The sequence below is a fragment of the Citrus sinensis genome, chromosome 9, assembly GCF_022201045.2.
Source record: "Citrus sinensis cultivar Valencia sweet orange chromosome 9, DVS_A1.0, whole genome shotgun sequence".
In the NCBI taxonomy this organism is placed as follows: Eukaryota; Viridiplantae; Streptophyta; class Magnoliopsida; order Sapindales; family Rutaceae; genus Citrus; species Citrus sinensis.
Window position 1 is genome coordinate 29375954 of NC_068564.1, and position 13185 is coordinate 29389138.

At 34.4% G+C, this 13185-nt stretch overlaps 2 protein-coding genes across 3 annotated transcripts; one reads left to right on the plus strand and one right to left on the minus strand.

Moving 5' to 3' along the window:
• Positions 1-2188: 2188 nt before the first annotated feature.
• On the plus strand, positions 2189-5084 carry LOC102622354 (uncharacterized). The gene has a single exon (XM_006474696.4). It carries the CDS (start codon positions 2915-2917, stop codon positions 4700-4702), a length of 1788 nt encoding a protein of 595 aa, XP_006474759.1. The 5' UTR covers positions 2189-2914; the 3' UTR covers positions 4703-5084.
• A 1953-nt stretch (positions 5085-7037) lies between these two features.
• On the minus strand, positions 7038-10428 carry LOC102621860 (WPP domain-interacting protein 1-like). 2 transcript variants are annotated; one of them, XM_006474694.4, is made up of 3 exons: positions 10206-10428; positions 8790-9973; positions 7038-7896 (listed from the first exon to the last, which is right to left on the minus strand). In XM_006474694.4, exons 2-3 carry the CDS (start codon positions 9874-9876, stop codon positions 7148-7150), a joined length of 1836 nt encoding a protein of 611 aa, XP_006474757.1. In that variant the 5' UTR covers positions 9877-9973; positions 10206-10428; the 3' UTR covers positions 7038-7147. The 2 variants fall into 2 exon arrangements, with proteins under 2 accessions (XP_006474757.1, XP_006474758.1); XM_006474695.4 differs by having other exon boundaries at positions 8790-9862; positions 10206-10426.
• Between the last annotated feature and the right edge of the window lie 2757 nt (positions 10429-13185).

Consider the following 13185-nt stretch of genomic DNA (forward strand, 5'->3'; position numbering starts at 1 on the left):
TACGGGCCTAAGATGGCAAATTTGTGAAGGTTTTTTCTATGAAAATATTGACGTTAAAGAGATAACTAGTATTATGAAAATTATTAGGGAATATAAGTGGTAAGAATACAAAATATTAAGTGGGTAAGTAGCAATTTCTTTGTTGTAACTTGTAACAAGCATATTTAAAAAAAAAATAAAAAATTGTAACAAGCCTATGAGATAAGGAGACTGTTATAGAAGGTTGATCAAAGATAAAATCATGTCTTTAAGATAAGCTTTCTATGGATTATAAAGAAAGATGATCTTGTCATTAAGAAATTCAGAGGATCTCATAGCTGTATTCATACATAATTACAGCCTTCCATGTTTGTTTTTTCCAAAATAATTTTAATTTTCTTTTCATATTACCAGAAATTGTGCCAACAAGAGCCACATCGCCATGATAAAAGCAACATTTCTAGGGCCATGACTATCCGTATGTAGAAAATTGGAAATTAAAACGACCCAGAACCCAAAAAAATAGAAAAACCCTGTTCACATTATTCTTTAAATTCTCATTTAATTACAAAAAAAAAATGAAAAAAAAAAAAAGAGAACCCAGAAGCCAGAACATATTGTTGACTCGTAATTTCTTCAATATGGTAATGTCTTTATTAGTTGAATACCCACGTTTCTTTCTTTCTTTCTCTTCTTCTTCTTTTTCTTCTTATACATTAGTCAAAACTATATGATTTTGAGACTTGGAATGGAGTGCCTTATTTATTAGAAATTGTTGTGCTCAAAGGACTTTAAGTAGTGCCAAAATTTCTTACGTATTTCTTTTGTCCATCTCTCTTCAGTCAACAAAAATTATCTGCAACTCTTGGACCTATGCCATAATTGCCATTGCTGACAATTAAAGCACTAGCTATTAGGCATGAAATCTGAACTTTCATTGGTAAATCACCCCGCTTTTTCACTAGTGTAGGTATGATTTTGAGACTCTCCCATGTACATTAGTTCGGCTAATTCTGAGCCCAAATATTTAATTTGTCATATCACAACATATTCAATATATAAAAAAAAAAAAAAATAGAAATGGCAACATTTTGCTTTATATATGAATTCATATGGTTATTTTAACTTTACATTAAGAGAATTATTTTATATTTGGTTAATTATTTGTTTCCATATGAAATTAAAAATAAATATAATCCTATATTTATGGGTTCAAATTCCAATGTTCAATATATTCTTTTAGAATTCTGAGTAGAGTGGTAACTTTTGCTTTGAAATTTTTTTTTCCAATTGGCCACATTTGATTGGTCCTTCTCCATTCAATCGCGTATTTGATTAGGTCACATGCATCATCCTTTATGCTACAATGAACCACCCAATGTTGGGTCATTGAAAAACAAAGTACCAATTTAGATATACGTCTATAAACATTTAATAACCGAATCAATTTTATACATCCTTAATAAATTATAAAAATAAATATGGCACTTACCATTTTAAATCCATAGCCCCAAAAAAAAAATAAAAAATAAAAAAAAATGTAATGTGATTCAAGAATTGGAAAGTCATGGACGTGCAGCTTCTTCAGAAGGTTTGGTCCCAAAGTGTGAATGGGCAGCTTGGTAATGCACTTATATAGGGTCTTCTACATAAATTATGAATGGTTGAGAGTAAATTTGATACGATGATGAAATCTCAACCGTTGAAAGTATATTAAATTAATTAATTAATAGTCTATAAATCACTTTGTAATTTGTGTTGTGTTGATCAACATTATCATTTATGAAAAAGAAAAAAAATGGTTTAAGGATAGCAACGACAATGGATAACTATGAAAATTAATTTAAACCCAAAAGTACATATATATATATATATATACACATACACACACACATTGTTGCATCCACTACTCCACAGTTGAAGAATCCCAATCAAAGATATTGTACATAATGAAAAATTTTTAATTACCCAAATAATCCCAATTACTAAAGGAAAGGTTTTAATTTAATTTGCAAATGCGAGAGGGATTATCGGGGGAATCATTAATGACCCATACACTCCATAGAAGTCAAAAAGAAAAAGGAAAATTAATTATGAAATTAAGAAAATTACAAAATAAATAAGTAAAATCCAAGATAGGGTATGGCAAATGGTAAAAAATATAAAATAATAAATAATAGAAATATATATATATATATATATATGTGTTTGAATAAATCAATAATGATGCAGAATGAGAGGCAAAGAGGCTAAGAACGTGACAGTCAGTCAATTTCCCACTACTCTAAAAAAACTTAACCAATTCTAGTGTGACTCCTCATTTCAACTCTCAACTCAACAGCTTAATCTTTCGAGGTTCCTCCTCAGCAATCATCATCATCATCATCATCATCATCATCTTCTTCTTCTCTTCTGCGCTTTATATGTATATATATAGATATTTTATTTTACAGATGGGATTCTTCTTGTTCTTGAATCTTGCTTAGAAGAAGAAAGAGGAAGCTGCTGTTGTTTTTTTTTTTTTAAAAGAAAATTTGGGTTAATAGAAAATCTCGGTAATTATTTCCATCTGGGTAATCTTTAGTTTAATAGAAAATATAGATAAAATCAACTTCTAAGATTTTATTTTTGTTTTTATTAATTATAATTATTCTTATATTAAGGTCGGTTTTTGGAATTCTTGAGTTCCTTCTAAGCCAAGGAAATACAGAAAGGAGCTCAGCTAAACCTAATTTAAACTTGTTCTTCTTCTTCTTCTTATTATTAACAACATATCTCATTATACTTTCAGCTTCTGCTCTACTACTGCTCTACAGTCGTCAGTGACTCTCTTATTAGTTCTTTCTTTCTTTATGTTTTAACGTCACTTTTCAATCACTGTCACCATCAAAACCCAAAAAGAAAAAAAAAGAAAAAGAAAGAAAGAGTTAACATAATGGCTGAAGAAGATCAAGAAGATCAAGAGCAACCACTTCCTGCTGCAGTAGCAGTTGAAGCTGCTCAAGAAAAGCCAAATCAACTGGTTTCTGAAGCTGACGATGATACGGAAATAACAAAAGGGTCTTCTTTATCTTTGAAGCTGAAGATCCCAATAACAAATCCTCCCGCCGCTGCTGCTGCTGAAGCTGATGATCATCAGTTTATGGAAGAAGATCTGCTGCTGCAACAAGAACAAGAACAAGATCAACAAGATCGCAGCGGGGTACTAGGGCTGCCAAGAACGTGCAGTGAATGTGGGAAGCAGTTTACTTCTGGTAAAGCTTTGGGTGGCCACAAGAGAGCTTGCCTGCAGAAGATCAAGAACGGCACTACTCATAATAATCAAAACCCAAGATTGATTAAGAAGGCGGTTGCTGTGAAACCGGAAGAAGCAGGTGAAGAGGGTAATATTAATAACCATATATGTTATGTATGTCACCAGAGTTTTAGATCTGTCAAGTCTTTGTACGGCCACATGAGAAAGCATCCTGAGAGAGAGTGGCGTGGCGTTCAACCTCCAAAGCACTACTTGTTGAATCATCGTCGTCAGCATCCTTCTCCCTCTTCTTCACCAACAATTCATTATCGTCTATCACGTGATAATCGTGATCATGATCATTATGATGACGATGGTTATGATGTTGATGGCAGTATGGGATCCGGTGGTGAAGACTTGGTGGAGTCACTGAGGGGGTGGTCGGCGAAGAGAAAGAGAGGTCAGAGATTGATAATGTCGTCTTCTTCGGATGAAGATGAAGATGAAGATGAAGAAGAAGCTATGCAACAAGCTGTGAGTGATCTGCTGTTGCTGGCTCAACTTAGTGCTGATGATTGTAACGATAATAAGGAGCAGCGGGGGACGTTTGACCATCATCGAGTCGTTTCATCTGTTGACTCTGGATATGGTGTGTTAAAGATTAAGGATAATAACAAGATTGATGATGATAATGATGAAGATGATGAGAGGGAAAAGAAGAAGGGTAATGTTGAGATGAAAGATGGCAATGGGTTAGGGTTCGATAATTGTAATTCAGAGGACATGTGGACTGTGAAGAAGGATTATGAAGGTGATGAGGATGCTCGTAGCAGTGATATGGATGATCAGATGATGATGATGATGATGATGAAGAAGAAGCAACAGAAGAAGAATAAGAGGAGAAGATTGAATGAATTGGATGATGCAGTACTAGAGGGTACCACTGCTGGTGGTGGTGCTCTCAAAGAGGAGCCAGTGGTGATGTCGACTGCTCAAACATATTCTTGCCTTATTTGCAACAAGTCTTTTGACAAGCATCAAGCTCTTGGAGGCCATGTAGCTAGCCACAACAAAAACAAGAATGTTAAAGAATCTTCATCTGCATCCGCCGCCGCCGAGGATAGCAAAGGTGAGGACAAACTAGCAGCAGCAGCATCCGATGAAGAAACTGGGGAGTCATCAAGAGAATTAGCTGCAGCAGCAGCAGGAGGAGGTGGAAGCAGTGAGCATAAATGCAACATATGCAACAAGATATTCCCAACAGGACAAGCACTTGGAGGGCACAAGAGGTGCCATTGGACAGGCCCAGCCGAAGCGTTATCAAGCTCAAGCCAGGTGACAACATCAGCTGGTGAAGTTACTCAAAGAGCTCCTAGTCCCAGCAGAAGAGTTCATGATTTTGATCTCAATGACACTCCACCTGAGTATTATCAATTTCATGGTTGTGAAGCTGCTGGGCCTTCGGCTGCAGCAGCTACTATTTCTTAATTCAATTGGGATACACAGTCTCTTCTTTATTAGTTCAGTTAATTAGTCTTAGAATTTGGTCTTTATTTTAATTTTTTTTAAGTCTTAGTTAGTTGATTGGAGTTAGCTAGCTCTAGCGAAAACAAAGCCACAAAAGGAACCCTCTTGGTTCTTTCCTAATTTCTCAAGTGGGGTCTCTTAGGACCTTTGTCGCTTTGTGTTAAAAATTTCTTTCATGCAGAGCATGATGGTCTATTAGGCTTGTATGAGAAGGAAAAGATTAGAAAAAAGGTGCTATGTTTTTTTTTTTTCCTCCCCAAATGGTGTAAAGTGAACTGCATTTACATTTTTTTATTTGGGGGGTCATTTGATATTCATTGCTTTGTCCTTTCAGTTCTTATTACTACTCGTCTTCTGAGTTTGATGACTGAATCTTTAACAATTTTCTCTTGTAAGTTAAAACATTCGAATCTCACTCACATTTAAAGTGTACATTATGCGAAAATATATGAAAGTCTATAATTCGTGGGGTACTTTGAAAAGGTCTAAATATCTTTGATAAAGATGTAGAATATTCATCTTTCCGGTCTCACATTATTATATGATCAGGATCCAATTAGAAGAAGGAAGCATGGTTAAGTAGTTTCTTGTCAATTTGACAGCAGTTAGTAAGTAATTCTTTGAGACCAAGTCTTTTCGGTTGAAAATCAAAACAAGAAAGCATTGAATGGTCAAATTTAAAGGGTGTCAAAATTCAATTATCAAGTGATTAGTGTTTCCATAATGAATTTCTTGCACATATCAAATTAAAAGGAATAGCTTCACCTGTTTTGTTGACAGATTCTCGTGACCAAATGAAAGCAACACCTTGTGTATACGAATCATTTGACTTTAAAGCCACATTAACACCTTTCTCACGCCTTACTCTTGATTTCTAAATAGTACACTGAGCATGCTTGTTCGAGTTTCTTTATTTTGCTGCTTTATATTTATTTATTTTAATGTCATATTGTTTAACTCAAGAAGCTTCTCTATATAACATGGGAAGAATTGCAAGTGTTCTAGATATATAATTGTATAGGTGGGGCTAACCTGGTAAATTACTACTAGCATGGTGGGTAATAATTGACTACTGATCATGCCATGAGTTGCATTACATCCATTATTATATTCTTTCTAGGACTACACATTATTTTCCTGTTCATGCTCTTCCTATGATTTGAGGGTGGCTAAACATTTTATCAAAGGGTCTTCCAATCAAAACTTTGAAATGGGTAATTTTATTGGCAATTCTTTTTTTTTTTTTTCTGGCAAGTTAAAGATTGGACAAATCACTAGGTTTCAGTGTTTCACTCTCAGCCAGGACAATGCCTTAATTTGTTTCCTAAATGAGAATGAATCTCTATGTTTTCATACCGTGTGAAAGCACTTTTCCTGTGGCATAAAATTTCAGGAAGTGCTTATGCATGCATCATTGATGTTGACAACAGATGCAATGTTATATGCATCCATTCCATGCTATATAAAGCTTTGCATTATTGTTTGCCGCACATGGTTCTAGTTTTTGTGGCCTTTTAATGGCTGTAACTACCGTTTTTAGGTTCAAATCATATGTGCTTAGAAAAGGACCTTAGCCTTCGTAATTATTCTTTTCCCACAAAATGAAGTCTTAATGAGTCTGTTATTGCTTTGGATTTCTTGTTTTAAAAGAGGAATACGCACTGTAATAATACCATTGTTTTCTATTTAATTCACAATTTTATTTTCATATCCAAAGGCATGCCTCATTGGGATCACTTGGTTTACACAGCACATAATGCATTTAAGACATTTAATTAAAAAAAAATTACTTACTAAAAACAAAAAAAATTCCAAATCAGTATTTTTAACATGATCCTAAGAACGAAATAAGAAATTAACGAGGAAGCTGACAAAAGCAGGTGGCAGTTATCAAAAGTTGAACAAGAAGTTGTAGCCTGTCAGCACTCAGCAGTTAGTGCCTTAGTGGGTGACTTTTTGTGCGAAGTGATTCAACTTGGAAACCCCATGTTTGCCCGTCAAAACAGTGTCTTGGAAATAGACTGAAGAAGACTTTTACTGTAAGCCAGTCCTAAATGTCAATACTGAATATGGATTGCAGTTTCACATTGAATGGGGAGTGAAAGATGACGATGATATTAAAACTTACTTTACCGACGAACAAACATCAAGTGCTTGTGCATCAATCTTGGCACTTGAATTGGAAAAAAAAATAAAAATCATATGTATATTTCATGCACAAGCATGAAGATGGAGACCAGCTAAGAAAACACCGTTAAAAACTGCAACTCCTCCCACTCGGGCCTCGGCACACAAATTACAGTGAGAAAGGAAAATGCTCTATTTAATAACAATGAAATCTAATACAATATTCAAACCTTTTGCCTAAAACGTTGCAGTTACAAAAGGAACCCATGTATTAAAAATTTATGTGGGTACAATCACCCCTGAATGGGATGACAACCGCAAGACAACCAGCCAAAATACCAAGACCAGTAATAGAAACTGTATGACAAAACATGTAGTAACCTTACATACCCTGTTCTGCATCTTCAAAACTACTTCCTCCCCCAAAACATGTCTACAATATTTTCCCAACTCCTCCGCTTGTTTCTCTAGCACCGCTGCTTTGCATTCGGTTTCTTCTAGCTTGCTCAGCATCTGTGCTTGCTCCAAGGCTAGAGCTTCTTGCTCTTCAATGAGTGTAACTCGACCACCACCAGCTGCTCTCACCTTGTCTATTGTCCTCGTTAGTGTCAGATACTCCACCTCAGCTTCAATCTTTTGCCGAAAGAGACATTCAAACTCAGTCTCCATCTCTCTACATAATTCTGGCTGCAAGTCAATAGTGCTCCCTGACTCTTCCTTTCCAGGCTTGCTACTGTTTAATGTGGCTTCCAGTTCAGCGACCCTCAGTTCCTTCACCTCTAGCAGAGTTCTCATCTCCTCCAGTTTGGCTTCCAAATGTTGCACATTCTGTTTCAAGCTTAGCACCAGCATTTCCAAGGAACCTGAAGCACCTTCTCCATTCTTTTCAGATCTAAATTTGTTAGAAGAACTTAGTCCATGGATTTGTGGATCAGTAAAAATGGAATCAGCAGGTATACTGCTACCCTCAAATGAGTTATCATGTAGCAATATGGCATCCTTCCCAATCTCCCCTAATTTCTCAACTTCTGCAAATGAGCACATAGTTCGATCAGACTTGACAAACTATCATGTCCACGAAGCAATTACAGTGGTATTTGAATTAATTTTTCTAAGCAGATAGAAGACATAAGGAGTATAGAGTAAAACAATCTACAAGACATACTAACGACATCAATACATCAATTATGTTAAGCACATTAAACATGAATCACCGAACTGCGAAATCAACAGAAATTAACAAACGGCTGCCAAGTGAAAACAATGACAATTTACAATTTGAAATTCTGCCAAATGGTTATATACAGTTAAGTTTGTGCTTTGAATGTATTTACTAAGTTACCTTTCAAGTTGATTTTAATGGTAAAATCTTCATCCAAAGGAGAAGACAATATTGATCATCCAATTTAAAAAAAAAAACCAATTAATAACACTGAATCCTTTCTGTGGCAGTTACATACGCATGCCCAAAGCCCAAATCAGTATCAGTCAACCCAATGTACTCCCTTAGGCAGTCACTTGGGCAAATCAAGCAAGACAAAAATCCACATTTGGGTTAATAATATCCTTATTTGGATATTCCAACAAATCAAGCAAAGAAATTAGGATAGTGTACAATCTAGCAGGAGGATGCATAAATGACGCAGATTTAAAACATAGTTTGAATCTTAAATTTCCACCCACAAAATGAAATGATTTCAATGATTTTCCTTTAAATAATAGGGTAAAAATATGTTTCAAATGCTTCCAATGAATGATCATGGGTATTATTCAAGTTTCCAAACTACATATTTACAAAAACAAAGATATTGTACAATTGACCAGAGCAAAGCACTACTGAGAGTCTAAGACGGTACATAACAAATACACACTCACACGCAGCTCATTAAAACTGTTTAGAAAATTAAGGAGGGCACCATACCTTTTTCCAGCGCATCTTGCACAGACTGGAGGGTGAGGAGAGACTCCACCAAAGGATCCCGTACTGTTGACGGCTGGTGGTTTTCATTCTTCTCATCCTTAGCATCCCAAGATAAGTCCGCTGCTAAATCATCTTGTGAAAGATCCTCAACTACTCCCACATTCTCTTCGGCGTAACCAGTTTGAACTTCCTCACTAAACTGTTGGTCAGAAGCATGAGCATCGTCACTATTTTCCCCATCGTAATTCATTGACCGTCCACTTTGCCTCCCGTTACTAGTCATGGCAGAAGTACCCTGCATAAAGACAAAGTTGGAGCTTCTCGAGTCAGATTCCATGCTGGAATGAGAGTTCTCTTTCTCAATTTTGACCTTTTCCCCTCTAGGCTTCTTACTGCCTTCGGCCCGACTTTTTCCTTGTTGAACACGTTGAGTTGCATTACCCCCACTCTTCCCACTCAAATTCTTCATCCTGTTCCTCTCTCGCACATACACTGATGCAGCAGGCAATTCATATCTCAACTTTGGAGCACTGGCTGCTGTAGAAGACTTGCTACTTCGATCCTCACTGTTCTCAGAATCCGTACCCGCAGCAAAAGCGGAACCAACCGCAAACCTAGAATCCGAACTAGAGCCACGAGTTGCAAAGCCATCAACAACACCCATGGTTTTTAATGCATTTGGGAATCCAACAGAAGCCTTGTTATTCTGCCAATTATCAGCCAATGGTGTAGTTGGATTAACAGCACCAGACAAACCCCGCTTCAAAATTTTGCTGCTATCCACACTAGGACCAGCATCCTTAACAAAATCCCTCTTAATCCGCCTCCATTTCTTTAATCCATACCCTTTCTTCATAGGAGGTGAACCTCCGGTTGGAGATTTCATTGCCAAACCTTGGTCACCCGTTTCTTTGCAATCAACTGGTGCTACATTAGCATCATGATTGTCACTACTAACCAACTCGTTGACATATGACCCATTAATCTTAACGCTATTGTCATCATTAACATGGGATACAGCTCCTTGGCTCACTACTACATTATCTTCCACAGATTCATGAGCTGAACGTTCACTGTCAAAATCCATTATCAATATCTCTCAAATTTATCAAAAGATGCCGCGAGATCAAGATCAAGAACAACAACTTTCATTCCAGCAGTATGATTGTCCAAATTGACATAATCTGAAAAAAGATCAAATCCATATTTTCTTGAATCATCTTAGCTTACATCAAATTCAATTCATGTTTACATAATTCGAATTCTATTCATGAAATTTAAAGATAAACTAGCATTAAAGAACTCAAATTTCAATCAAGTTTGTCATAAAAGTTTATAATTCAATTGAAATGAAAAAATGGATCCCCAGAAAATAAATAAAAGTACGTAAATATGAGATATGGGATGTAGACGTACCTTTTATGTGACTATTAATGATCCATAAATGAATCTTTAAGTGCAAAATAAGGATATATCGAAAATCGAAGAATTTGGAAACCCTAAAGTATTGTTCAAATTGGATTTTTATAGCCAATGGAATTTATTAAAATTTAATTAAAATGATAAAAAAAAAAATGAACTTTTTAAGCAAAAAAAAGTTATAAGAACTCATCGTGGGTGATTCATAGATGCCCACATGGAGATGCTGGCCCACAGACACAACGCAAGTGGGCATTGCTGGCCATCTGATCTGGGACACCGGACACACATCTTATGCGACGAGGTCGGTTTATACTAAATGACGAAAATACCCCAAGTTATCAATTATTCCACGGACAGCAACTTTATTTTTTTTGGGTTTAAAACTTTTAAATGGGCCTCGTTTTGGACTTTTGGCATCGTTTAGAATTATGATGGCCGATAAAAAAAGTTGTTTCTACTGTATAGATTAATAAATAATTAATTAAAAATGTAATTTTGTATTTGGTTAATTAGATTACTGTGCTTGTATAACTTGAAAAACACGGTACATGCGTTTGGTAAATTTTATTATGAATGAATTATTTTATTATTTAATGACTAAAATAAGCATAAGTTTAAATTGCATTTTAAATTTTTAAAGTATATTTAATAAATTGTGTAGACATGTGTTTTTTTTCTTTTCAAACACATGAAATTGCATAAAGTGAAAAAAAAAACTCAACTAAATAATATATAATGAACTTCATAATATGTTACATAAAATATGATAAAAATTCATACTAATACATAATCCAAATAAAATAAAAAGTTTACATTCACATTGAACTTATTACAATAATAATCCTCAAATTTTTCATTCTTATGATCTAGAGCCATTAGTATTGTAATACTCTTCTTAAATGTCATTGTCTCTTTCTATTCCTTCATCAAAGATTAAATTAGGATCATCTCAATGTTCTCAAAATGAAGACCACATTGTGCATGCCTCCTCATATAATTCTGCAATGCCATGGATACAATGACATAATTGTTATTAGCGTAATTTGATTGTGGTGGTGATATGATATCTAATGGTTCATATATTAGGGTGGTTTGTGGAAAAATAAGCCATAATTATTTTTTATTAAAATTTTAAGATTATAATAGAAACTTTTGAAAGGTACAGTTGCTTATTTAATAAACTGTTTATAAACAAAGAAAAAAAAATCCCTTACCTACTTTTTAAAGTTACTATAAAAATAAAGAAAATTGTGAAATAAGTATCTTTTAAAAAATTTACCAAACATTATATTTATAAAAAATTATTAAATGAATAACTTGTTGAGTTTCAACCTTAATCCCAAATGAGGTTTAGTTTTAATGAGTCAAGCAAGATTCAAAACAAAAAGAGGAATAATTTCAACCTTAATATGAGACAAAACATGACAATGCTTTTTGTTATATTCTTTGGCACTCTTCATTGTTCTCTTGTTAAAATCGCCTTGTCAAATTTATTTTTTGTGCATGTAGCTTATTAATGATTAAATAAAACCTAAAACTTATCTCAACTGAAAAAAGATCAAATTATGGTATTAGTTTTTTTTTTTCATTTGTAACATCTCTTATCTTGAGGTAGTATAAAAAGGATTTTGAGATGAAATCTTGGTTCACATACGTAATAGAAAAGTTTAAGTTAAATTTGAGGAGAAAGGAGATAAGAACCAAGAATGATAAAACATAAAATTATAATATATCACAATTATTGAACGAGTCTTGGCAAGTACATGTAATTTTGAATTTCATATACCATAATTGGCTAATGAAAGTTTTAAGAATCTTCTATATGTGGTGAAAGCAAAAAGGAAAGCATACAACGAACATTAAGGCGTTTAAATCTATGAGTTTGCTCATAAATCTCGTTCGTTTAGTTATTGATAGCCGGTAAAACAAATGGGCAGTTTTACTACTTTGGTAATATAGCTCATATCCAACAAGTTTTTAATTGCATGCCAACAAATTGAATCCTTATTGAGCAAAATTTGTTCTTGAAAAAATTTTTATGTCCTCAGTCAAAGTCCAAGACGAATAGACGATTTATGAAGATGCCATGCATATTAATCTTGACAGAGAGGTTGATTTTGTCTCCAGTTTAAATGTCCACATAGATACCAAGCCTCGTTGGTGGTCCACATCAACATAATGGGGATACCAAATGAATCATAAAATAATCAAAACCAGTGAATCTTTAAACAAAGATAAGTGTATCGAACAATACAGGCACTATCCTTGAATGCTCCATCTATGAACAATGAAGTGTCTCAAATATGAGATGAGTGCTCTACATAATGGTGCTGTTTAATGTGGAATAACAAGAACAACTTATTAATTCTTCCAATAATTAATGATCAATACTGATCAATTGCTCCACTATGATTGTGGCTTCACTATTTCTAAGTTGAAAGCTGTAGAGACAAGAATCAATATTGCTAATCTTCTCACTTGAATGATTATTATATAATAGGTGTCTGTTGCTGTCAATTTCCCCAGTAGTGAGGCAACTTAAAGACGAGAAAAGTTAGAAACAAAGGCAAGTTTATCCATCTTAATGCTCAATCAGTTAATCGCTTATGGCTGCTGCCTCTTGTAAATTCTTAATTAGTGTTGTATTTAGCCTTAGATTTAATGATTAGCCAGTACAATTAGACAACTGCCATCTGCTTATTGATTTGCCGGTGAATGCCGCATTTCATTGTATATAATTGCCACCTGTCAGCATGATTGGAAAATCAAGACCACATGGGCAAGTGATAATAAAGATTAAAAGATAATTAAATCCACCCTTTCTAGCTATATTATATATACATATGTATCTCAATACATAATCTTTTGTTATTAGAGTACAACTAAGGCGATTAAAAAATAATCTTTTGTTATTAATGTACCAATTAACACATCCCCTCACTTCAATGCTTTAAAAATTAATTGAATGCAAGTG